At 42.8% G+C, this 27,402-nt stretch overlaps 1 protein-coding gene across 2 annotated transcripts in view; it reads left to right on the top strand.

Moving 5' to 3' along the window:
• USP12 (ubiquitin specific peptidase 12) overlaps nucleotides 1-25,891 on the top strand; it is an 81,178-nt gene extending 55,287 nt beyond the window's left edge. The window contains exons 7-9 of one of the 2 annotated variants that reach the window (XM_067562907.1): nucleotides 10,601-10,798; nucleotides 18,662-18,740; nucleotides 23,115-25,891. In XM_067562907.1, coding sequence (XP_067419008.1) covers nucleotides 10,601-10,798; nucleotides 18,662-18,740; nucleotides 23,115-23,216 — 379 coding nt within the window. In that variant the 3' untranslated portion in view covers nucleotides 23,217-25,891. Of the gene's footprint in view, nucleotides 1-1,306; nucleotides 1,879-2,772; nucleotides 3,401-10,600; nucleotides 10,799-18,661; nucleotides 18,741-23,114 lie in introns of those variants that run through there. The other variant, XR_010922586.1, reaches the window with a different exon arrangement.
• The last annotated feature ends 1,511 nt before the right edge of the window (nucleotides 25,892-27,402 follow it).

The following is a 27,402-nucleotide window of genomic DNA, read 5'->3' as shown; positions in this document are numbered from 1 at the left end:
GTTTGTGTAAAACAGTGAAAATCATACATTTTGCATGACTTTTTAAACTTATAATTAAGGCCTTACTTGAATTGCGGGATGATAGTCAAAAAATTGCGGATGAGTTGCAGACAAGCCATGGAAAATTGTTGAAAAGTAGCAATGGACCTTGTTGTTTGTGGTAACAAAGTCCATTATTACTTTTCCATGATTTTCTGCTGTCGGCCCCTGACTGTCGGCTGGGACACGGGGCTCAGAGTGGGGGCCCCCGACTGTTGGCTGGGACATTGGGCTCAGAACATGGGCCCCTGCTGTCAAAATTGGAAGACTAATATTGCAAAACCTGCAACTTTGTAAATGAAGTAGGGCTGTACTTATACTAATATACCTAAGAAAAATACACACACAAAGATTGAGAAACATTAATGTCATTTCTTAGTAGAGGTAGCCTACAGAGAATAATTCAGATTAAATTAATATCTCTTAATATGTCATAAGAGATTCATAGCAATAGTTGGCAAACCTGTTTAAATTTTTCTTTGATCCAGTCAGAATGAAGTTTGTTACAATATAACAGTTTTTATTTTTTTCTCTTTTCCTATAAATTTAAAAGTTAGTGTATTAAACACCTGACATAGTCCTTCTAAAAAGCAGCACAAAGTTCAATGGAAGATTGAAATTAATTCTGTTTAGAAAAATTTCTTACCCTTTGTCTAACATGGTAGTATTTTTCTTTCACTTCTTTTAAGAACATTTTTCCTAAAAATGATTGGTTTCTTATTAGGGAGACAAAGTGGATGAGGTAATGTCTTATTGGACCAACTTATGTTGGTGAAAGAGACAAGCTTTTGAGCTACACAGAGCTCTTCATCAGGTCTGGGAAAGGTGCTCAGAGTGCTTTTTATTTCTTTCTCATCTGATGAAGTGTTGGTTGGTGCATAAAGCAGATTAGTGGGAATGAGGATTTTAGTCCCAGTTTACACTAAAAGTTAAGTCAGTGTAAGCCTTTTGTGTTGATATAGTTTTACATGTTTCTACACTTAACGGTGCTTTCATCGGTGGGAGACTAATTTATGCCGATTTAGTAACAGCACCTCCCTGAGTGGCGTAGAGCCATGGCTGATGTACTGAGGGTAGTGCAGTAGGAATGTAGACACGGTTACTTGTGTCAACCCCAACTGTCCTCCAGTAGCTGTCCCACAGTGCCTGAGATTGACCACCCAGGTGAAAATTGTGAACTCCACGGCCCAGGGGTCATGGAGACCAGAAGCCCCCTTTCCCTTTAAAGCCCCACACATTTTTGAAATGCCTTTTTCTGGTTGCCCAGCTTGGTGAGCATACTTTGCAGCTCTCCACCATTGTGTGCAATTGCTCAGCTGACCCCACTAGCTACGCTCTCCAGATGCATTCCCGCTTGGAGTCAACAGGAGATATTGGATCTCTGGGACCTGTGGGGAGAAGAGGCTGTGCTAACCCAACTACGGACCAGCCATAGAAATGTCAACATCTATGAACAAATGGCTTGGGGGATGCAGGAGAAAGGGTGCGACAGGCAACAGTGCAGCATGAAAGCCAAGGAGCTGTGGCAGGCATATTAGAAGGCTAGCGAGACCAACAATCAGTCTGGTGCCCAACCACAGACCTGCCGCTTTTATAAAGAGCTGCATGCCATAATTGGTGGAGACCCTACTACCTCCACATACACCAACATTGATACCTCTGAGGAGCTTGAGTCGAAGGCTTCTGGCGTGAACAGCAGAGAGGAGGATGAAGAGGAGGACAATGGAGGACATGCGACCAATTATGCTGTGATGCAGGACCTGTTTGATACGCCCCCATAGTCCAGTCAGTCCTGGTGTTTGAGCACAAGAGAGCCTGATACAGGGGAAGGAATCTTGGGTAAGTGTGTAAATTTTATTTCCCATTATAGTGATGGCATCCCCAACATAACAGGACAAAGCTATCTACTTTTCATTAATTTACTCATACTAAAAGAGGTAGAGACACAACAAAGAGAAGTAGCGTTATGTGCTTTTCATTGCCCTGTAGAGTTAGGCAAGGGCAGCCATCCAGAGCCATTTATGTACACAGGGGATGTCCCTTGAATCTTTCTGAGAGGTCTCAATGCAACTTTCATGGAGGTACTCTGCAATCCTTTCCCAAAAGTTTCTAGGGATGGTAGCCTTATTTCTTCTTCTGTGGTAGGATGCTTTCCCATGCTCTAACTACGATAACTTTAGCAGGCAGCATTGCAGCACACAGGGTAGCGGCATACAGGCCCAGGTGGCTTTGAGATGCTAGCAACAGCGGTGCTGCTTCTTCAAGTGCTTGCTCATGTCCATGCCAATATAGGTGTGTGTACTCCTTCTTTCCGGGTAACCATGCATGGAGGCGTGCACACACGTATAGTGGAATGGACATGAGCAACACATCTCGAAGAACATCAGTTACTGGTAAGTAACCTTGTTTTTCTGCGCCTTTGTTACCCTCAGGAGTGAGATCAGCTAAAATCACCTCTGCCTGTGGAAAATGGTATCAGTATTCGGTGCTGTTGCCCTCCCTATATTCAAAGTTTCATGTAGCTGAGCAATTTCCTCCTCATTTTCCTTTCCTCGGGCAGGCCATATTTACCATGGCTTGTGCTGTGACTGGTGCCATGCACAATCAATCCCAAGCAAAAGTGTCAATTATCATGTAGTGTTTAAAACTTAATGGGAGTCCGTTCTTCATCTTAAAGTTCACTTTCTGCTGTGAATATACTGGCAATTGTACCTCTGTGTGTTTTATCTGCAGCTGCTGCCATTGTGGCCTTGAAGGTTGCCCTCTCCACACCCATAGAACACCTATGCCAGATAAGGAAGAGAAAGAAGAGGACTTGGGATGATACGTTCAATGAGATCCTGGAATCCGGTGCTGCATCGGACCGTAAGCTTGGGGCCTGGAGGATAAACATTGCAGACAGCCCGGAGAAGGAAAAAGCAGAGAGGGGAGAGAGGCCAGGAGTCCCAGCAGGAAAAGGACGGGACGATTCACCAGGACATAATGGGACTTCTCAGGCGGTAAATACAGATACTGCAGATTCTTGTGGACCTACACATTCAACAGTTCTGGGCTCGCCTTCCTCTGCATCCCATTGAGAAATCCATATTGTAACCTCTCTAGAGTCCCCCTCAATATTCTACTTGGCATCAGGGCTGCTGCACTACCCCTATCACTCCACCCCGGAAACATTAAAGACAATCACAGCTTTACATAAATGACCTGTGAAAGCGGCAGTTGGTATATGTGGAGGTGAAATGGGCATGAATGTTCTTTCTCTTTCACAGTTTCTATTAATTTATTAAGTTTTAAATGTATTTGTTTTAAAATTGCAGTTTCTTTTTTTTTTTTTTTTTTTGCACTGAATAAAATTCTGTTTGAAACATAACTCTTCTGTATTTGTTCACAACGTATGTTGCTGAGTGCTTAGCAGTTCTGAAATAGTTACTTGTTACTACATGGTGTAACACAACTCATAGGATCACTCACAAACAAAATTAATGGGTGCACTGACTTCTTACATGTACATCAAGCACCACACAATTCCTAATAGGTCACGAAACAGCAGGGCCAGGTAGAGCACAGAATAACAAAACGCATTACTGTGGCTCACTGTTACAATGGTCTTTCAAAGCCTCCCCAAGCTATGTAGTGCAATGACCAGGGCATGGGCCATGAGGCCTAGTGGTCAGACCCAGACTCAGGCTAGTGGTTTGGAGCCAAGGGTCAAAACTAAAGACAGCGTCAGGTACCAAACAAAAAGTCAGACCAGAGATGGTGTCAGGTGCCAAGCCAGGGTCAGAGCTGGAGACAGTGTTAGAGGTAAAGCGGAGGAGCAGGGCCCTGCCGTAGGGCAGGACAGCAGGAGCTGGAAGTAGACAGGAGTCTGGGTTAAGACGACAAGAATCAGGAGCAGGCAGGAAGGTAGGGCTCAGAAGTCAGGTAAGGAAGAGCCAGCCAGGGATTCCTCTAGTTTCTCAGACAACTTCCTGTTGTTATTTCCTGGTTTATGTAGAGTCCCTCAGCCAGTCAGTGGGCTAAATGTTTCCCCCAATTGGGAGCTTTCAGGGTAGGGCCCTCTGTGAGCTAACCCTTCACTGGACCCTCTCCTGGTTACACAGGTGAGCTGCTGAGTGGTGGTTGTGGCCTGGGCTCTGCCTGGAAACCTGTTGACCCAGGTTTGAGGCTTGTGATCTATCACATCTCTCTCCATGTTCAGTTCTTTTAATAGCCCTTGTGTCTGGCTTGTTTGAACTCAGCAGACAGCTGCCACCTCTTCCCTCTACCCCAGCGGAAACTTCTCTCTTTGCTTCATAGATATGCAGGACACAGTAGGCAGCTTATAACCATTGGGATATTTTTCTCACTGAGGTCTAATCTTGTGAGTAAACAATACCTGTGTCCCTTAGCCTACCAAAAGCACATTCAGTTGTCAGTCTGTACCTGCTGAGCCGGTAGTTGAATCTCTCCTTGGTGCTGTCATGGTGGCCAGTGTACGGCTTCATGAGCCAGGGGAGCAATGGGTATGCTGGATTGCCCAAGATCACTATTGAAAGCTTGTCTCTCTCCCAACAGTAGTTGGTCCAATAAAGATATACCTCATCCACCTTGTCTCTCTAATATCCTGGGATCGACATGGCTACAACTACACTCTATGCAGGATCATTATTGGCATTTTAATATTCCCAGTGATAAGCTGCCTGTCAGAAAAGAAAGTCCCTGCTTGTAGCTTTCTGAAAAGTCCTATATTCTTAAAGACATGAGTGTCATGCACCTTCCCTGACCAGCCAGCGTTGATGTCAGTGAAGTGTCTGGTGATCCATCAATGCTTGCATAACCACAGAAAAGTAGCCCTTTCTGTTGATGTGCTCTATGGCAAGGTGATCTGGGGCCAAAATAGAGATATGCATGCTGTCTATCACTTCACCACAGTTTGGGAAGCCCATTGCTGCATATCCATCCACTATGTCCTGCATATTCGGAGAGTCTCAGTCCTACATAGCAGAAGACAATTCATGGCTCTGCACACTTGCATGATAATGGCACCCACAGTGGATTTTCCAGCTCCACATTGATTTCCAACTGATACTTAGCAATCTGGCTTTGCAAGTTTCCACAGTGCAATCAACAATTGCTTTGCCACTGTCAGTGCAACTCTCATTTTGATGTCCCTGAATTGGAGAGCTGGGGTGAACTCGGTGCACAGATCCAGGAATGTGGCTTTGTACGTCCAAAAGTTCTGCAGTAATTGCTCATCATCCCAATCCTGCATTATGATGTGATTCCTCCAGTCAGTGCTCATTTCTCAGGCCCAGAAGCAGCACTCCACCATCAGCAGCTGCTCCGTGAATGCCACCAACAACCTTGAATTGGTTCTCACTGTGTCCTAAATCAATCTGTCCTCCAAGAAATTGTCATGTTCCCCATGTTTTGCTTCTTTTTGCGACTCTGCAGTTACTGTAGGATCATGTCCTGTGCTTGCAACGCTCATGAAAATAGTGCAGTGCTGTGCAGGTTCCATGCTTCTGTCAGAGATGGTGGACAGTAGGGAGGAGGGCCATGTGGGTTTGTGGGATTTTGAAAAAAAAGGCATGAAAATGATGGGGTACTGATGACATTAGCGGATAGAGACAGTTGCACACTGGGAAGCTGACCTCTTGCTCCAAGTCATTCCCGCGTGACTTGTTTCTGCCTCACCATGCATTGCTGAAACTTCCCAAAAGGCAGTGTGCTGGACAGTGGCAAGTTGTACCATGGGATACCTGTCCATGTGCACCGTACTGTGCATTGATACAAGCGCTCCTGATGAGTACGTGCACTACTCACACAAGGAGCTGAGTGTGCATTACCCACACAAGGAGACAAGTGTGCACATGCACAAGCAATATACCATGGTGGCTTTATGCCAATGTAACTTAAATTTTAAAAAGTTTGTAGTGTAGATAGGGCCTTAAGTGCTGTTTCTGGTTGTACCGTAGATCCAACATTATATTGGGCAAGTCTTTTCAACTCATTCCTGAAGTTCACTAATACTTATTGGTGTTTATTAGAGGGCTTTGAGATTCTCAGGTGAAAGGTTTTCAAAGTAAAATATATTATCCTCTTAAGATATTAAAATTATCACAGAAACCAATTAATTTTGCAGTGAATTCAAATAAACAATAAGGAGCAAGAGAATAATGCTTAGACAAAGCCACTTAATAGTAATCTTTCTAGTAATAGTGGGGGTTAGAAAAAGTGGAGAGATACAGAAGTGGGTACAGTATAAACAAAATTATACTAAAATGGTTTATTTTTCAAAATCTTCTGGTAAGTTTAGTCATCCCAAAAGTAATAAACTTGTGAAAAAGGGTTTCACCATAACATTCATAATAGTTACACTACATAAAAGCACCAATTCCAAGCTCTGAGTATCTTTTATAGTTTATTATGAATTTTAAAATGGGCTCCAGTAATTACACCTGCATTGTAGCAATAATGTAAGTATGACAAAAATATAGTAAGTCCCACCCAAAAAATCATCACCAGAGTCCTCTCTGTTTTCCCAGCTTTGCCCATTTCCCATCTCCTTACAGACCAAGATGAAAATTTGAGCTTTGCAGAATGCCTTAAAGGTTAATAAACTCAGACCATGATGGACCAATGGTGAAGACAAGTTTCAAGGACCATGACTAATGACAGTCTCCCCTCCCCCCCTCCCCCCCCATCTCTTGTGACAAACAGGCTTGAGCTGGCACCTTCACTTACCACAAATATGCCAGTATGTCACATGGACAGAGGTGGTCTCTTAGATAGATAAGCACCCAGGCCACTTACGGCTTATAGGTCAAAACCAGCATCTTAAAATCAATGTGAAAACCAATGGCCAGTGCAGATAATATGGGTATGGGTTTAATGCACTTCCTAAAAGAAATATTGTTGAATAAAAAGATAATCAAATTCCATACCAGGTATAATTTTAAGAGGGAGCCCCGTAATTTGATCTCAAAATGACAGTTCATTGCAAGGCCCACATCTGAAAGTAACTGTTGCAACGTCCTGGTTGTTTTTAGATGAAGAAAAGAGTTGACCTTGGTGTAGCTGCTATGTTTCTCTAATAGTAGCTGGAGTCTTAACGTGATCCGCACATTTATGAACCCAATCAACAGATGGTAGATACACATCTCAGTTTTAAGGGGACCAGTGATGATACTGCCATATCTTCCAGTTGCTTCCCACCACCAACCAGTGTAACCTCCCTTTTATCTGGGATGAGTTTCAATATCAATTATAGATAACAGATGAGATACAGTGCTAGAGAGGCTGCTGTCAAGATTGGTGAGGGATTTCTGAAAAGTGGACACATCAGTTTATCACAAAAATTATGTTTTGATTGTTTTAAAATGTGGTTTATTAAGTTAGCCCTTTGTTACTCGAAGAGCTGAACACAGTAAAAAAATGAATGCTAAAACTGAGCTTTCACTGTATTTTCCCAAAGAAGAAGCTTGATCTGGGTGAGCTGACATTTGTTTTTGCCAGCTGGTTTGTGGATACCTTGTCTATGTGGTTTTGTGTGTCCTGTATATATTTTGATGGCCAAAAGATTGCTTTTAAAGATAACTTCAGTGGCTCCATTCTCAAGAACTACCTTAATTACTTGTGCATGTTTCAGTGAGGAATAGATACTTAACAGCAAGATCTTTGGAGAAGTTCGTGTTCAAGATATTGTGTCTGGTGATCTGTCTTAATTGTTTCCAAGCATGGTTAAAATAAGAAAAAGGCACTTGTTTAAGTTGACAACTGAGTTTGGGGTATTACTGAAGTGGTGCAATATCTGGCCAAGTTAAGAGTAGATTATGGAGGTCAAATTACTACTACGTTTCTTGTCTCTCCATGTAGAACACTTGTAATTTTATGGAGATTAGGAAAGCAGAAGTATGACAGGATGCTGAAGGGTCCTTAATTTGAAGAAGACAGAGCTAGCGAAGTTAAGACTGAATTTTTAATTTTATTTCCTGAATTTGATATGGACTTGGGAAAAGTGCTAAACATCCACCCTGATCCGTACTTCTAAAACTCTTGTAGGCTTAACCAGTATAAGGTTATTTATTGGGGTGCAACATGCATTTGTCACAGATAACAGATTATTTTTCAGGCAGCTACTTAGAATTACTTAAGAAGATGAAATTTAGTGAAGTATATGCACAAACTTTAGCTTTAGTTAATACAGACAACTATAATTGAAATAATAGAAAAACCATTATACATAAGTATAAGAATAAGATCAGTACAGTAAAGTGATTTCCTGCATGGTGCATACTTATAACTTTATAGAGACCATTGGAAACAAAGATAGAAGGAATAGTAAGTGGAGCCCATCAGAAGGGAGGTTCTGATTCAATTTATACTACCTTGGGGACCCATTGAACCCCAAAATAGGAAACCCAGAGCCTTTTATACCCCCACTTTTATGTAATCTGTTGGATATCTAACCACATTGACCACCTTCTGTGACCATAGCAAAATTGATACCATTGATATTATCCATATGTGGCCTTTTGGGTGTCCATAGCCAACCCCTTAATTATTAATATTAATCACACATTTCTTAATAATTCCTATACATAAAAACAGTTTAACTACATAGTTAGTGCATAGCAACCAGATCACTAGAGCCTCCCTATGAACTCCATTCTTGCACAACTGCCATGTGCTGTACTTTTCGTGGATACTTGTTTGTCTTTTCAGAATGAGAATGCGGAATTTATGACCTGGGGTTATCTCTTGGGCCTACTAGCTTTTAGCCTAATAACTCAATTATGTATGCTCTCCTACCTGTTGTTACAGCTTTCGTAACTTCGATTGAACATGCTTACCAAAGAAATCATAGCTCAAAAACTATAAACTCTGCAAGATTGTCAGGTTCAACAGTTTCCATATCTTTGCCCTAAAATAACTTTTGAGGTTGTTTGAAATTACACAGTTCATTTTTGTACCATGTGCTGCTTTTGAATTTTATGATTGGTTGAATTTTCGGGACAGTTGAGACTCTTCATATCTCTTCAGGAGAGGAGGAGACAGGATATTTTTATTGTACTGAGCTTATGTTGTACTTTTATGTAGTAGTATGTTAATTGTTTTGGTGCTGCTATAGAATGTTCCACCTGGGGGAGGATACTATTGATGATGGAAGTTTTGGAGACCCTACTTACTATTATGTACATCTTTTGGAGTGTTTCCCTAAACTATTCACACACCTTTTATTTAACTTTGTGCTGTTAATGATACATGTACATCAGAGACTTAGAGGTGAATCAGATTTCCCCCCCTACTCCCTGCTTTTTTTTGTGCCAAATTCAAAATGTTCGTTGAGTTGGGTTGCAGAAAGCATTTAGGTGTTTCTCCAGTACTTTTAATTTTTTTAAGTGCTAGCAATTTAGTATTATGGTGAACAAAGACTGTCTTCTTAAAGTTGTCTATTTATAGTGCAGGGTAGTTTTTGGGTTTTATTTCTGTTTACAGCATTGATTTATCTGACAGATAAATGTCAAGAAGCACCAATTGAGGGCCGTGGCCTCATTGGGACAGACTCTGTACTAACAAGCAATAAAAAGATAATCCCTGCTTTGATGAGTTTATAGCCTAGGTTCTGGCAAGATGCATTTGGTGAATGAGATAGATAAATAGGTGTTTGGGGAGAGGAAGAGGATGATGTAAATTAAGTGAGCAAATGTATTGTACATTTAAGCAGAAGTTTTAGCTCATCACCAGATTAGCTGTAGTCAGTTGATAGTTTTGTAAATCACTGCAGATTATTTTTGAGATAATGGCCTGCATGGCTCAAACAAGGTAAGGGGGCATTGAATACATTAGTGAATCTAGAATTATATCTTCCATCTACTGCTTCCTTTTTATGTCTTCCAAATTAACTGCTAGATCATGCTATCATGGCACTCTGTGGAGCACAGTGTTGGCCTATTTGGGTGGGGTGAGGTCAGGTAAATAGTGGCATATTTACATTTTTTGTCCCTTGGAGATATATATGTAAAAATTAGTTATATATTTTTCAAAAAAAGCCACATACTTCAAAATGGAAACATTTGACTTGACTCCCTCTGCCGTAAAGACAAATCTGTTCCAGTTGATTTCACAGTAGTTTGGTGTAGAAGTAACACAAAAAAGTGGGATTTGGGTTTTGCTTTTAGGGAACTAAACAGGAAGGATGCTTAGATTCACTTCTGTTCAGCATGTCCCTTTTACTTATGTTATTTGGGCCATAGGGCACATAACCTTTTATTTACCTTGTTTTTCAAGTAATACACAATTCTCTTTTAGAGTTAATCTCCACCTTTAACTTACAGCAGTTTTCCATAACTTGTTTTATTGTTTAGGTATTGCAGCATTAGGACATGCTGAATAAAAGACCACTGATCATGTGGTTTTAATAGAGAAAATTCAGGAAACTGACAAGCGGAGCATTTTTAATATTTGAATGTATTTTAATAGTGTTCAAAAGACTATTTTTCATTTCTGACAGGCTCAACCTACAATTTTGAAATTTTGGAATCTTTGAGATTTGATATATTTCATTTTGTTGTTTCAGGATGAAAGTAAAAAAACTGCCTATGATTCTAGCTCTCCATCTGAAGAGATTTAAATACATGGATCAGCTACATCGATATACAAAACTCTCTTATCGAGTAGTGTTTCCTTTAGAGCTTAGACTTTTTAACACCTCGGGAGATGCCACCAATCCTGACAGAATGTACGACCTTGTTGCTGTGGTAGTTCATTGTGGGAGGTAATAAGAAGTTTGTCACGTTGGGATTCTTTTATGAATTTATTAACATTGTGACAAATCAAATATCACTTAATTTAAGTGATTTTTAAAGCATTTTAAGAAAGTATGTAGCACCAAAAGAAACATTGCAGAATGGATTTGCCTTTAAGTTCTTAATCAACAAAAGATATGTTCAAATTTTAACAGAATTTTTCCTGAAATAATTTTGTGCAATTTTTAAAATAGGCTGATTTGCTTCTAAAATTATCAAGGTGATAGTATTATGTGAGTCGGACGTTTAAGAAGTATATTTAATTCTTAAAGTTTGTGTTCTAATTTTTTACTTCTTCTTCGAGTGCTTGCTCATGTCCATTCCACTATAGGTGTGTGCACGCCTCCGTGCACAGCTACCAGAACTTTTTTCCCCTTAGCAGATCCCGTAGGGCTGGCTCCGGCGCCCCCTGGAGTCCCGCGCACATGCGGCAATATATGAGGCGCTGCCCGCTCTACGCCCCCTCAGTTCCTTCTTTCCGCCCGTGATGGTTACTGGAACTGCCTGTGCTTGCACTGCAAGCACTTAACTCCCCGTGTTTTAAACTTTAATGATTTTTTTGTCTTAGTTAGTTAGCTTAATAACTGTTGTTAGTGGTAGTTAGATCTTGAGGTAGTCTAGCTGAGACTTTATCAGGAGCGGGTATGCTCTGGTCTCATGGCTTCAAGCTACGTGCTTCCAGCGGGAACACCTCGCCACTAAGTGACCCCTACTGCCTGAAGCACGGGGGGAAGCCCTTGTAAGGAGGTGAACGGATCTGCAAGGCTTTCGGACCTCCAGAAAATCCACCTGAAAGCCTCGCTCATGGAGCCCCCGGCCAGCTCCAAACCAACCTGCTGTGGTACCCAGCGTGCCACCAGTGCAGAGGGCACCGTCGGCCCCAACCAAACTCGGCACCGTGAAAAGATGGAATCGGCACTCGGGGCGCGGATACTCCCCTGCACCGTCTAAGCAGGCGGGGTGGAGCACCAATCCGTACTGAGGTTGGATCATGGAGACCCGCTGCTTGAGCCAGCGTCTCCAGACAGGGAGCCTTTTCCGACTCTTGGGAGTGGGGGAGTCCCTCGGCACCTACGGGTACCGTCAAACTCAGTGTTGGCCTTGTATATGCCACTGCTGCCCATATCTCCACGAGAGAGAAGGGGCTGGCTTTACAGGGGAAGCCTGTGTTGGGACCCCCAGAATGGTTCAGGAGATTCCTGGTCCAGGGAGGAAGATCTCCTGCAGACCGGTTTCCTAGGGTAGAGCAGAAACGCTCGCCTAGAAGTTATCCCAAGTCATGGTCGCCGGACCGACTTGCATCGAGGAGGAGAGCGAAGTTGCCCGACGGACACTGGTCTCGACCCCCCGGCACTGGGTGAGGTTCATCCCACTGCTGCGGCAGCGGAACGTTCTCCTGCAATGATGCGGCGCTGATCTCGGTCACCAGAGATGGTCTCGGTACCAAGGAATTTGCCGAGTGGGGCCGAACCCGGTTGCTGGAGACAGCTTCGGCACTAAGGAGTTCACCCTCCGCACCAAGGCAGCACTGAACTCAGATGCCGGAGACAGCCTCGGCTCTGAGGATTTGCCCCCGCACTGAGGCTGCGACAAATTCGGTGGCCAGAGGCAGACTCGGCACCGAGGAGTTCGCCCTGCACCGAGGCTGGGCAGAACCTGGTTGCTGGAATTTGTTTCGGTGCTGAGATGCATGCAGAGCGCAAAGTCTTCGGTACCAGGATGATGTTCGGGTCAGCCCAGCTCGCCAAAGCGTTGTCCGTATGCCTGCTCCAGCCGCAGCACCCACGTCAAACCTGGTAGTCGAGATTGTCGACGTCGAGGGGACGCTTTCTGGAGTGACGTTACTGCACAGTGAGAGCCTTTGGGGCAGCCCCACCATGGGCTTTTGACGGTGTCTCAGTATTCCTTCGGGAATGTAGTAGCTGGGGGAGCTACCACCAATGAAAGGTGCCAGAGCTTCAGGTGCATGTAGCCCCGGATAGCCTTAGAGGCAATGGTCACCCCAATGGCTGTATGGAGGCGTATGGGGTTTCCCGGGGGGGAGATGGGACTGCAGTCCATCAACCCCTCGGGGATGCAGTGAATGCCTCGGGCACAGGGAAAGGGCCACTATTTGCCCTCGGACGACGTCTCGGCCCCGCAGGCAGGGACTCCTGTGGGGACCGCCTGTTGACGGGAAGAGGTGCTGTCGCCGGCAGAACCCCCCTCACCTCCCCCCCATCAGTTTAAGCACGCTCTCGAGCCCTGTTTGATTCTAGGGGACACTGGGAACTGCTCAAGAGGTGGCCTCCACTTTGGGGCTGAAGGCAAAGGAGCTAAAGGGGTGTCAGACAATCTCTTTAATGTGCTAGCAGTGGGCCCCCACAGTGGGGGTAGCTCTCCTGGTCTACAAAGGGGCGATCAAGATAGGGAGGGCCTTGTGACAAACATCCTCCTCCATAGCCCGATATCTATATGAGCCGAGAAGAGTATTATACCCCAGCCAAGGGGTTTGAATACTTGTTACTACCCCACCCCAAGTCCCTGGTGGTGGTTGCCACCAACTACAGGGATAGGCAGGGAACCCAGGCTCTACTCCAGAGAACAAAGGCGATTGCAAGCCAGTCTTGTTGGAGAAAAATTTTATTCAATAGCACTAGCAGCTAGTAGGTGAGCCCTTGTGGGACTCAGTGAGCTGTTTTGCTGAGGCTCTGTCCGGCAGCAGGCGCTGAACTTGTATGCCATTGCAGAAGAGGGTACCACGGGAGCTAGAGCAGCACTCCAGGCATCCTCGGTTGCTGCTGATTCGGTGGGCAGAGCTATATCCCCGCCATCGGCATGCTCAGAGGTTAGAGGCTGCAATCCCAGGCTGTCCCAAAGGTCCAGCAGCCCATCCGGAACCCTCCCTTGGACAAGTCAGTCTTGTCTTCTGTTCAGATGGATGCGAAGCTGTGTGGTCGGAAGGACTTCAAGGCCACGCTCTGTTCCCTAGGCTGCTACATGCCACAGACCTTTGTGTCAGGCAGGTCCCCAGGGACAGCAGCAGCAGAGGTGTCAGCCACGGCTGTCTCGTGCCTTACAGGCAATGGGACAGAGTCAAGGGGTCTAGGAGACACCATTCGCCCTGAGTGACTCCTTAGGTCCTCAGTAAGGGTCATCTCGGCGATAGAGCAATTGGAAAAGGCCCTTTCTGCTGGTGCACATAAGGGCAGCGCCCTAGCCTCTGCCCTCCTTCCAGTTCGTGCGGGCCACTGGGTCCTTGATATAGTTTGGCGGGCTAGGCCCCCCAGTCGTCTCCGCCCCCTCCCCCAAGACACCTCCCCCTTCCTCCCTCTCAGTAGTAATTCCACATCCAAGAGGTTGAGGCCGCCTCAGCCCGGAGCAGTGCAAAACGTCGTTCAGGACATGGCGGAAGCGGTCCTACTCCAGGTGCTTCCTTGTCCCCAAGAAAAGGGGATTTAAGGACTGTGTCAGACTTATGTCATCTCACAAATACCGCAAGGGACTCAGGTTTTGGATGGTCTTCCCAGCTCCAGTATTGGATGCAGGAGCCTGGTATGCCACCCTGGATGTCAGGGATGCATATTTTCAGTGCTTCCTTCACCTTGTAGGGGTTGGCTCCCTCTAATGCTTTACGGCAGGGGTGGGGAACCTTTTTGTTGCCAAGGGCCTGATGGTGGCCCTGGCGGCGGGCGGGGATTCGGCGGCGGCACAGTTACGTGTGGGTTTTACAGTGTCCACAGGGTTCCGTGGGACTCCCCCCGCCGCCGAAAATGGGCAGACGGTGGCAGGGTTTCGGCGGCAGGGTTTCGGCGGCGCACACTTCCCGCCCGCCCACGGGCCGGATCAAGTTCTTTTGCGGGCCGGATCCAGCCCGCGGGCCGGAGGTTCCCCACTCCTGCTTTATGGCTTTACCCCATGGCCTGTTCTCGGCCCCAAGGGTGTTTACCGAAGGCCTGGCAGTGGTAGCTGCCCACGTAAGGCAAAAGGCGTTCAAGATTTGCCCATACCTGGATGATCGGATAATCAGAGGCAGGTCCAGGTCCCAAGTCCAGAGCAGTGCGAGCCAGTCAGGCACCACTTGTGGCTGGTGGGTCCATCCAGAAAACAAACAAAAGTTCACGTTGACTCAGGTGCAGCCTATGGAATGCATTGGCGTGACCGGTTGCTTCCCGGGCCAGGTCTCCTTGCCCCAGCTGTGCTGTGAGGCAGCATCCCTCAGGATGGCAGTCCTGCACAAATGCCCTACAACAGCCAAACATTGCCAACAGCTGGTAGGTCACAGAGTGGCCTCCACCCATGTGGTGATGCTAGCTATCCTGACGCTTAGGCCGCTTCAGTTATGGCTAGCCTTGGTGTACAGTCCGAGCACGTAACTTCTGCATCGGGAGGTTACGGTCCCCTCTCCTCCCCTCCCTAGACTGATGGTCAACTCCCCAGGATGTGTGAAGGGGCGTTGTGTTCGTGGAGCAGGCTCCTCCAGTTACCCTGATATCGGACGCCTCGGGCAGAGGGTGAAGTGCCGTATCAGCGCTGACCTCGGCTCACAAAGCATCTGGCCAAGGGAGGAGGGAAGTTGGCACACCAATGTAAAGGTCTGCGAAACGCTCGCAGGGCTTGCAGAATGTCTCTCCGCTTTATCGAGAGCAGGGCGGTACAGGTGCTGACAGACAGTACAGTGATCATGTACTACATTGACAGGTGGGGGGAGCACATTCGTCAGCCTTATGAAGGGAACCTATCGGTCCTTAAGACCTAGTGGTGATCATCTCCCAGGGGTGAGGAACGACGAGGCGGACCGTGTCAAGGGGTCACTCTTCCTCACCAGGAGGGGTTGCTGCGCCCACTGAGGGCATCTACGACCATCTGGAGGGGGGGAAGGGTTCACCAAAGGGAATCTGTCTGTATTGGACTGGAGCACAAGGTGCCCGCAGTCTCTGTGGTCAAGGGGTGGGGGCGATTGTCAACGCCACCTGTTGGTAGCGGTCAGAGAGCTTCATATTCACTTTCCCGCCTTTCCCCTCCTGCATACAGTCCTGCTAAAGATGAGGAGGGGTTAAACAGATGCCATCTTGATTGTTCCGGCCTGGCCACGCTGGCATGGGTTCAGCATACTGCTGGATTTCTCGATCGCCCACCTCGGGAGCCTTCGAGACAGCGTGATCCCAGGATCATGGTCACCTGCGGTGCCCAGACCTAGACCCTCGACACCTCAGGGAGTGGTGGATTGGTGGCTGAGAGACGATGAGCAAGCCGCTCAGAGCAAGTCCAGTGAGTCCTGCTGAGTAGCAGAAAGCCCTCCATGCAGGTTGTGTACCGGGTTAAGTTGAAGTGGCTGTTTCCTCCCGGGAGGAGTCCCAGGGTATTCCGCCCAGCTTCTCGTCAGTACAGGCGATCCGATAAATACTTGCCACAGTTAAAGCTCCAGGGACCGGCTGTGGCCTCCCTGAAGGCCCACCTAGCAGCAATATCAGCCTCTCAGCAGTCGCTGGAGGGGGGATTGCGGTTCTCCCATCTGACGTCGGTTAGGTTCCTGAAGAGGGCGGGAGGCTCTATCCATAGGTCCGTGACCCACGGGGATGCCCCCTCAGAACCCACGGCGTCATGCCCTCTACTCCTGCCTTCCGGGAAGGTGGCCTTCCTGGGGGTGTTTACCTTGGCAAGGAAGGTCTCCAGGATCAGGGCTCTGACCTCAGAACTCCCCCCTCCCCATTCTATATTCTATAAAGATAAGGTTCAGTTGAGGCCACACCGGGCCTTCCGGCCCAAGGTGATTTCCCAGTTTCATTGTGACCAACGTATATTCTCCCTATGTTTCCCCGGACCACACGGTTCGGAGGAGAAGAGAAGGCAGTATTTGTTTAAAATGTGAGAGGGGCCCTGGCTTCTACATCAGGTGTACGAGGCCATTCTGGAGAGCGATGCAGCTCTTCGTCACAGCAGCTGACTGGATGAAATGTTCACCAGTCTCTGCTGGCTCATTTTCCTAGTGAATAACTTTCTGCATCGTGTTCAGCTACGCGCAGGTGAAGGTGCTGGTTCCAGGCACCACCTCAGCTCACTCAACAGAGGTCAAGTTCCATCTACATCCTTCTTAGCGGAAGTTGTGGGGCAGGGCATCTGCAGAGCATCTTCCAGGCTGGCGGTACATACCTTCATGTCACACCACGCACCTGTCCAACGGGCGCGGGAAGATGCAGGCTTCAACGGAGCTGTGCTGCAGGCAGCCCACCACTAACTCCGGCCCACCTCCAAGGTACTGCTTGTTAGGCACCTAATGGACATGAGCAAGCACTCGAAGACGAAAACAAGGTTACTTACCAGTAACTGATGTTCTTCAAGATGTGTTGCTCATGTCCATTCCACAACCCACTCCCCGTCCCCGCCACTGGAGTTGGCAGAAAGAAGGGACTGAGGGGGCATAGGGCCGGCAGCACCTCATATACCGCGGCATGTGCATGGGACTCCAGGGGGTGCTGGAGCCAGCCGTACGGGATCTGCTAAGGGGAAAAAAGCTCCAGTAGCCATGCACGAAGGCATGCATACACCTATAGTGGAATGGTCATGAGCAAAACATCTCAAAGAACATCCGTTACTGGTAAGTAACCTTGTTTTTTCAATCAGATGAGCGCCAAATGGAACACTGATGACACATCTATCATAAGCTTGTCTTCTGTGGTGGGAGGTTGGGGTGCCATTATTCAGTCAAGGCAGTGCTGCACCTGCTTTATTAATCTACTCAGGTGGTTAATGGGATCTGCCAGTTTCTAGCTGGCTGTGAGGGAGTGTTTTGCTGTTTTGTTCTGTTTTGCTGATAGAATAATCTAACACCATTCTGGGTGGACCTTTTGTCCACAAACAACAACTCAGTGACCTCTAGATGTCCTCTTCCCCTGAGCCTTCATCTCATGAGTCAGTGTGATTTACAGATGGCTTTCAATAGATAAATGAGAAAAGAGTGTTAGAGTATTCCTATTGCAAATTCAGTTCCAAGCCTGACCGACTGAGATGCAAGACATTTTAAAAAGTCTTCTGCTGTGTCTGCTCAGGAGGTAAAGATTTTTTTTCGTCTCTGCCATAATCTACAAAGTATTGCGCAGTGGAACTGTTGTAGGTGGCCTGCATTTTATTGTATAGTCAGGTTGTTGCTGTGAGTTTTCATATTGCTTTGTGGAAAAAATTATTCAGAATTGGTTAAACTATCTTTTTTCAAAGCAATTTCTTTTGAGAACCGGCACACACAATCATCTTTTCTTGAGATTCAGTGCTTCAGGTTACAAATTTTGAGTTGAACCCCTGTCCATCATGGCTGGTCAAGGCCATGATATTAAATACCTTCTGTTAGCTCACATAAAATTTGGAATAGCATTATACTGAGAGACAGATCAACCCACAATTCTCGTAGAACTTCTCTTCTAAGTCCCTCTGTTATCATGGGTTTAGAATAGTCTTCAAAATTATATTTTTGGTATGGAATTGGCTATTGGTCTCACACAGAGTCAAATTTGTTTGGGAAAGTTTGATTTTTTTTTTCTATTCAACCTTTTATTTTTTAAAATAAAAAATGATTGGTTTTGTCCCTGTTTCTGTCAATAAAGCCTTAGGATGAAATAGTCCTTTCTCATTTATGTTCTCACTTTGTGCAACTTATTCCTCTATTTAGTACAATATTTGGTGTTTTGATGACTAATGTCTTGTTTTCATGTAAATGTCCTTGATAACATAAAGGTGAATGAATGCACAAATAGAAATACAAACAATCATCTTAATTTTAACAAATGTTTCTCTTGTGAAAAAGCAGCTCTTTAGTGAAATAGACATGCATAATGTTAATATTCTATTTTTTTTTTCAGTGGCCCTAATAGAGGACATTATATTGCAATAGTGAAGAGTCATGATTTTTGGTTGCTCTTTGACGATGATATTGTAGAGGTAAGTGTTGCTGTAACCCTAGTCTTTTTACTCCTTCTAAACAAAGGTCTCCCCCCACCCCAACACCTGTTTTTGATCACTTAAAGATTAATAAGAATGGTGTGCTGATACGTTGAAGATGAGAAATAACTTCAGCCACACTTTCTTTCTCTCCTAAACTATTTTCGTTCTTTGATGTTTAGATATTTATTAGAGGAGGAGAAAATATTGCTGTTTATTGAAAATATATATACTTTTGGATCACTTTTCAAAGGAATTGCTTTTTACCAAAAGAAGAAAAATCTGTGCTAGGGAGACTGCTAATAGTCACAGCCTGGATAGCAGTAACTCTGCTATGTTGCTAAGTTTGTGCCTACCCTCCAGGGCAGTCTTTTCTGCAATATCTATCAACCTCACAGGTAGATTAGTGTTTTTCAAAGAAGTACTGGAGACTCTACAACTCTCAATCAAGCATGATACTTGATGGCCGATGTCTTTTGCCATTTTTGCCACCTATGGCCTTCACCTTTCCCTGGCAGGGAGGGAAAACTCTTTATAGAACAAAACCACCCTTCCCATATGGGAGATGCCAGGGCCAAAGTGGTGGTCGCATAACATTGGAAAGCAGGGTCATATATTCCTCTGTAGTGAGTCTGCTTAACTAAATCTTGAAGAGGCTAGTGGGTCAGCCAGTCCTTCTATTATTTGTTTTCCTTCTCTCCCAACACCCCTTGATCTAAACTCCCCCAGCCTGCATGTTAGTATTATGTAGTAGAAGGGCCTGCTTGTCCAAGTTTTCATTAAGGAGACTAAGACTCCCCCACTGTCTTCCCTAATCCCTATGTTGACTTATGATAGAGATAATACAACTTCCTTCACTGGAGGCTTTTTGGAGAGGATTCTTTGAAAGATGCTGTTCTCCCCTTTCCCAAGTCCTGTGTGGAAACAGCTTGTGAAGCTTTTGGGACTGTCTGTCTCTATACTGTTATGTCACCGAAGGGCTCTCTCTAGTTCATACAAAGAAAAAGAGACTTCTGTATCAGAGCATAATTTTTTTTTGCCACAAAAGACTTTCATACGCTGATGTAAGTGGAATCTTCAGTCTTGGATTTACTGTGGTGTGATTCTTTGAATCAAAAGGCTCATAAGAAGATTTGTTAAGTCTGAAGTGAATCCTTCTGTGTGTTTCCTCTTCCACAAGGAAAGAGAGGGAAATTGAGTCATAGGAGAAGTCAGATTTTGACATTGCACTCTCAGAAGCGATGCACTCTCCAGTGCAATGCGCTGATTCTGCTAAGAAGTACATTGACACAGCATACTCCTCGCCATCGAAGAAGTGAGCCCTTCCAATGGTCAGCATAATGTCCCAGAAATTATAGTGTGACAGGAAACTGAAGTCCAACTTGAGATCCAAGCAGGATTTGAAGAAAAACCATGTGTATGTCATCAGCTGACTGCCATGGCCTTGTACTCTAAAAGCCTGGACATTTGTTTTCAAACCCTCAGCTGCTGAAGTATCAGTGTGTTCCAAGCTGATGATACAGACTTGCGTGAATCTTTGCTTGTTTTCCTACTTCCTTTACAATAGCCTGTTTGAATAAGGTGGCCCTGCTTCTCTCTTCTGGTCATTAACATCATCATTTGAGGACGCTGTGGCAAAGGTAGATAAAATGGATGCTTACTGCTACTCTCTGTAAAGGCAAGAAGCTTTTTGGGTAAGCAATATTCTAAGCCCTTTAGGGATGCAGGAATTGACATACTGGATCAGAGTCATGGTCCAGCTAGACCAGTATTCTGTCTTTGACAGTGGCCATCACCAGAGGAAGGTGCAAGAAATCCCACAGTAGGCAGATATAGAATCATTTGGCCCTCAGGAAGGTTTAATCCTAATCCCTAATAGTTGGAGATTGCTTTAACTGTTGAAGTATGAGATTTTATTTTTGTTCCAATAATCTTTTTGTTAGTGTTAACTATAGTAATTCTGGATATTCTTCTTCATCATATAAACTCTTTAAATCCTGCTAAATCCTTGGCCTCAACAACATCCTATGGTAAATGAGTTCCACAGTCTAATTATATGTGTGGAAAAAGTATTTCCTTTCATCAGTTTTGACTTTGCCACCTTTTAGTTTCACTGGACATTCACTTATTCTTGTGTTATGAGACAGAGACAATAGAAGCTTTAATGTCCGTTTCCTATTCTAGTCACACAACAAAAATGACTAAGAGTATGGAATCCTCTTCTATGTGAGGAGAGATTAAAAAGATGGACATTTCAGTTTGGAAAAGAGATGACTAAGAGGGGATATAATAGAGGTCTATAAAATTGTGAATAGTGTGGAGAAAGTGAATAAAGAAGTGTTTACTACTTCACATAAGACAAGAACCAGAGGTCACCCAATGAAATGAATAGGCAACAGGTTTAAAACAAACAAAAAGAAGTACTTCTTCACGTAACATTGTCAACTGGTGGAATTTGTTGCCAGGGGATGTTGTGAAGGTCAAAACTATAATGGGGTTCAAAGAAGAATTAGATAAGTTAATGGAAGATAGGACCATCAATGGTTATTAGCCAGGATGCTCAGGAATGCAACTTCATGCTCTGGGTGTCTCTAGCCTCTGATTGTCAGAATGTGGGAGTGGGTGTCAGGATGGATCATTGTTCTGTTCATTCCCTCCAAAACACATGGCATTGGCCGCTATTGGAAGATAACATATTGGGCTAGGTGGACCATTGGTCTGACTCAGTACAGCTGTTCTTATGTTTTATATATTTCCATCATGTCTCCTCTTGTTTTGTCTCCTTTCTTTTCTAAGGTAAACAGTCCCAGTCTTTTGTCTCTTATAGGAGTTTTCCTGTGCACCTAAATCCTTCCTGTCACCCTTCTGAACTCCCTCTAGTTCTGGAATATCCTTTTTTGAGATGATATAACTAGCATTACATATACTATTGCAGCTGACGCCACTGTGTTGATTTATATAGTGACAACTTTTTCAGTATTCTCCTTATGGACCCTATCATCTTGATTGCTTTTTATTTTTTTAACCATAGCTAAACACTTAATAGAGATCTTAATTGAACTGCCCACAGTGATGCCCAAGTCTCTTCCTTGAGTTGTAAAGTTCATTAACAACCTGTCAGGTGTATTAGTAGTACATATTTTTTGTCTACAATGTGTAAGAAATGCATACATAAAAAGAATACTCTGCCTGAAACCAAGAGGCTAGTCTTTCCTTTCAATTGCCAGAACGAATCAGGCTACGGAAGATGTCTTCAAGATCTCCAAACCACGTAAGGGTTTTTGATGCAGGAGATGTACCAATCTTCTTTGGCGGGGGGCCAAGATGATTGATGGATGGTCTTTGTTGTCCTCTCATTTTGAGATTGTGGATTGTGAGATACCACCACAGAGTTAAAGGTTCACTATCCCACTAGGAAAGTGGATAGTGCTGAGACCGGCCTTGCAACCTCTCAAACATCAAGGTATCTCACTAGTACCGGAGAAAGAATGTTCTGCGGGGATTTACTTTTTCAGTTTGCATTTCCTAAGGAGTCTGGTTAGTACTAGATCTAAAGTAGCTCTACCTTTTATGGCTTATTGGTGCTTCAAGATGGAAATGATCCAATTAGTCATCATAGGAGTGGAGGCAAAAGATTAGATTAAATAATTGATGTGAGGAAATTAATGCTTGTTTCTACAGTCCTGCTGTATGGAATGTATCTATGGCTTATTCTGAATCAAGAGTTCTTTTTGGCATATTGCCTTTAATTTGACTTTGGTTTCTGTTATGTTCGCAAAGATAACATTGGTGGTAACATCTGGCAACTCTTTGCATCCTGCAGTATATCACAAACTAGAGGCTCTTCGTGCAATTTAAGATTCTATGGTCCTGGTAGCTCACAATTTTTTAAAAGCCGTTTGACTTTTTCTCCTCTTACTGCTCATCACCCATCACTGCCTAAGTTGGTCTACTTTATTACACTCTGATTAGTTCTAGTTGTGAGTTCAGTGATGATTGTAAGTTCTTATATGTGCATAACCCATGTTGAGTTTTGGCCCCTCATCAGAAAAAAACCTTTTTGTGTATGGGAACTTATCAGATAATGTTTATGAAGTTGTATTCATAATTAGTCCATTTATTAGTGTTAGATGTTCAGGATACTTAAACTGGGCAGAAGATGGGCTGCTGTGGAGGAAAGAAGATTTGGAAGTAAAAAACCTAACAGTCCTTATAACCCTTATATAACCTAGGTTATGTGGAGAAAGATAATTAACAGACGAGACCAAAGTATTTTGTCACTATTTCACAAAATGGAATTTAATAGACTGCATATTTGTTATAGTAGATTTTTTTTTCCTTTAAAAATTAGTGTTTGTATTTCGTTTTTTATAGAAAATAGATGCACAAGCTATTGAAGAATTCTACGGGTTGACATCAGACATCTCAAAGAACTCTGAATCTGGTTACATCCTCTTCTATCAGTCTCGGGATTGAATGGGAACTGTGGTGAAGAGAGATTTTATGCCTCATTTGTTCTCTGGCTATGTTGGAATGGAGCAAGCACTATTTAAAAAAAGGAATGCAGGGAGCTCCAGGGGCAGTAGCGCAGTTTGCACACAGCAAAGCAAAGAGTTTGGATTTTTTTTTTAAAACCCTTCATATCAAGTTCATTTTATTTGCTCAGGTATCATGCTGACTACACAATTCTACCACAATTGCTAAGTGAAAAGAGAGATACCAACCACTCTTGCAGGAGCAGCTTTCCAACAGTTAACACATTTTCTCTTTTTAAAGTCCTGAGTCAAAGCTCTTTAAAATCAATGGGAAGACTCCCATTGACTTCACTGGGCTTTGGATCAGGGCCTAATTGCAACAATCCGGCAATGCAATTGAAGCAATATAAATCTGGTATTTTATACTGATTTCTTATTTGAAAAGACAGAGGATTCTCTGTGCATTAATTTGCCAGTGTTCAATTATGAAAGAATATGGTGGGCAGGTTTTTTGTTATTGTTTTTTTCTGGTATTCTTTCATGTATAAACAAGAAATATACTTGGGCCCAACGTTGCCTTCTTGACCATAATTAACTGAAAATAAAAATTAGAGTCAGGGAGGCCAAATATGTTTTGCTTCGCTGAAGAAGCTTACATTATAGTAATATATACCTATACTGTCGGGAACAATCAGTAAAAATTATGGCTTTTAATCTCCCTCTGGGGAAAGATTGGTTTTTAATAATAGTTTAATTTTATTTATGAATGACTGAAACTACTAGGATCCTATGTATTGTCTTTGAGTTTAACTAATCTCGAACATAATTTTATATATTAATTTGAATTAGATTTACTTACTCTATTTAAATGGTTTTTAGGAAAGAAATTCTAAATAAAATGCATAAAATGTCTTTTTAAAAAAATTGATAAGACAAAAGTGTATTTTCTCTTTCAGGAGAAACTGGTATCTGACTAAATATTTTACATTGTTTAATTAATAAATTAAAATATGAATCTGTTTTCACTCTGGTGAAAAAGCCAAGCTGTAAAATGTTTCCTGTAGTTTGGATGATGATTATAAGAATGCTTACCATAATTAAATGCTGGTGCAGTGGTGGTGTACCACAATCTTTACTGTTCTTTACTCATTAAGGGTGCATACTCTAAATAATTTGTTAGGAAAACCTGGATCAAAGTAAACAGTTTTCAGAATATCATTTCCTCCTCAGAAGATTGATCCATTCAGACTCCCAAAAGCCTGAGTGACTTTCAAAAAGCTCTATAAATATGAAATGTAGTTGATAATAAATGAAATAATCCAGGAATCTAAAGGGAGGTTCAGTGTTTTAAGATTTTGTAAATCCTATGAGGTGAAATTTTCTGAAATTAAACAGTTTACCTTAATTTGGGTTTATGAAACAGCATTAAGATTTAAGTCATAGCACCACAAAGTAATAGATGTAATAAGAAATATGTAAATTATTGTGATTTGACACTTTCCCATGCATCAGTATGTTGTCTGACAGTGTCTGAATGTAATTTCTGGAAAATGATGGAATACATATTCCAGTTTATGGCAATCAGGCCTTGGATGTCCTTGTCCAATTTCAGATAGTGATTTTTACTTTATTGTAATTTTCTAAGGTTATTTTATTGCTACTGTTAAAATCTTTAAAAGAATGTCTCCTGTCTGCTGCTATAACTAATATATTTACTTACCTGTATTTTTTAGCTCAGGAAATGACTTCACCTATTCATTCAGTTGAACAAATCTTGAACAGGGTCATTAAGTAAATTGGGCTATTTAACAAATATGAAAGAAAAGCCTTGTCATATTATAACAAATTGCTTTTATAAATGTGAAGTTTCTGAAGCCTTGGCTTTGGTAGAACTCTTTTGTATAAATTATGCAGCTTGGCTAAACTACCAGCATCACAAAGAAAAGCATAAATTATTTGGAGAGTCATAAAAACTATAATAGATTGGATTTTTTTAAGGTCTTGCACCAATTATTTTAGAACATAAAGCTGTTTTTCCAGTTTTCCATGGGAAAAGAGTGATGGGTGAATCAGTTGGACCACAATACATGCCAGAAAGATGAAGTCCCTTTCATTAAAGGTACAGCGTTGTAAAACCATTGTCATATTAGTTTTTAACTGATAAATGTTTGTGCAGTCATTTTACAATTTTTAAAAATGTATGTAGTTAAAAGCCAAACTTAGTTGCTAACCATATTTTATACAATAACAAAATTTAAAGCATTTTTGTTGTTTCACTGGTAGCCACGGGATATTTTGTTTTACTCCTGCAACATATTTTTATAAAATGGTGATTTATTTTGGATAGGGTTTTTTTGAGATAGTGGTTCCAAATGAATCATTTAATTTCACTTCTAGTGCATCTGAAAATATAAATTCTTGATAAAATTAATACCAGAAACTACAGCTAATTTTAAAAAAAGGCAGAGGAAATACAAAATATAACTGACAAATATAAAAAGTATTATTAGGTTATAGCTTGATTGTAATTGCAATGGGGAGTATGGGAAAAATCTTCACTTGCAAATGGTGGAATTGATTTCTGTGTAACTATGTAAACGTTAATTGGGATGACAGTCCCCTATTTTGTATATTGGAGCTAAAACTTCTATTAAATAATAAAATATGTTCTCTGAAGGTAAGTACTGTATTCTTTGTATATCCCTACTGTTGAGTCACTTGGCCTTTGGTGCTTTAGTAATGTTCTCCAAACTTGTAAAAATGTCTAGAATTTCCTGCTTTAAGGAAGCAGCCATTAGCCATAGAGGAGGGAGTAAGGTATTTACACTGCATCACATATCCAATCACCATTAGTTAGCTTTTTTCTTCAAGGCAGTATAAAAGATCTTAATGTTAGCTCCTTTAACAACTATGAAATTATTTTTAATATTACCTTTATTAATGTTAGCATATTTTTGTTTTAGTGTACTTTACTTTTATAGAATTAAAGTTTTATTGATTTAGTATTTTATTGTTACTACCACAGAGTTGGTTCAGATATTTTTTTCTGAGGTAGAGAAAGCTTGTTTGAATTAATCAAAAAGTTGAGAAAGAAAAGTCCTCCAGTACCTTCAAAAGTTGCCCCAAATTTATGAACAGAGTTTTCCTAAACAGCTGTTCCATGGTTCATTGGTCTGCCTTGAAAATAACCATATATCTTGGAAAGTGAGATCTGTTCTAGGAAGTTGTCACGCTGTCAGGACCAGGAAGTTGACCATGAGACAGTAAATGTAACCTTGTTTATAGGGCTCTTCTATGCTGGAAAATTAATTGTTAAAGCACGTATTAACATGTTATACTCAGTGCTGACTGTCATTTTGGTAGATCCTAAGATTAACCATGACTAGCTGAAACAATATTAAACATGTCTGTGTCTACCTGGAGTGTTTAACACCTTAGACAACATGTTCGTACTACAAAGTAATCTTCCAGTGTAGACAAGCCTGTGAAGAGCACCATGCATGGCCAATGCAGAACCAAAAAAACCTCTTGAATTGCTGAATTCATCAGAATGCTCAAGACAGTCTGCAGAAAAGTGGTCCTTCATTACCTCATTGTCCACTGAGGACCTAAGTGATGAACCAGCTTGATGTAGGATATAAGCCTGAGTTAACCCAAGAGGCTTATGTAGCTTGTAGGGCAAAAAAGATTAAGTGTTTATACTGTTTGTGTGGGATATTGATTAACTGAAGAATTGGAGTCCAGCATGTGAAGAAATTCACCAAAGCGTTTCACTGATATTGCAATAAGTCATCCTGACTCCGGTGAATGATATAGATGAGCCTTTAAGTGTGTTGAACTGAATATACTTTCTTCTAATTTTAACATCACTTCATATCCTCCCATATCTGTAGCAATGAAGATCCTAGCATGGTTCAGAAAAGAAAACCTTCCATGGAACAGGGACACTGATTTTTTGGTGTATGAAATGACTGAAGTCTGTTTTCTGTAGCAAATAGTTGTGACTCAGGTCTTGTGTCTGTCTATTCTGGGTCTTCCAAGTTCCGAGTAGGTATTCTGCATACATGCCGATGCAAAGTTCATATTCTGTTTAGTTATATTTTGTGGTGATTTTAGTGGTATTTTAAACATGTCAAGTGTGTACCTTGATTGGGGCCCCAACTTGCTATCATAAATTCTAATTTAAC

This window comes from Emydura macquarii, unplaced genomic scaffold (assembly GCF_026122565.2).
Source record: "Emydura macquarii macquarii isolate MOO-44397 ecotype Brisbane River unplaced genomic scaffold, CSIRO-AGI_Emac_v2 contig_2473, whole genome shotgun sequence".
NCBI lineage: Eukaryota > Metazoa > Chordata > Testudines > Chelidae > Emydura > Emydura macquarii.
The sequence above is the reverse complement of the archived record's forward strand: the minus strand, read 5'-3'. Positions and strand labels throughout refer to the sequence as shown.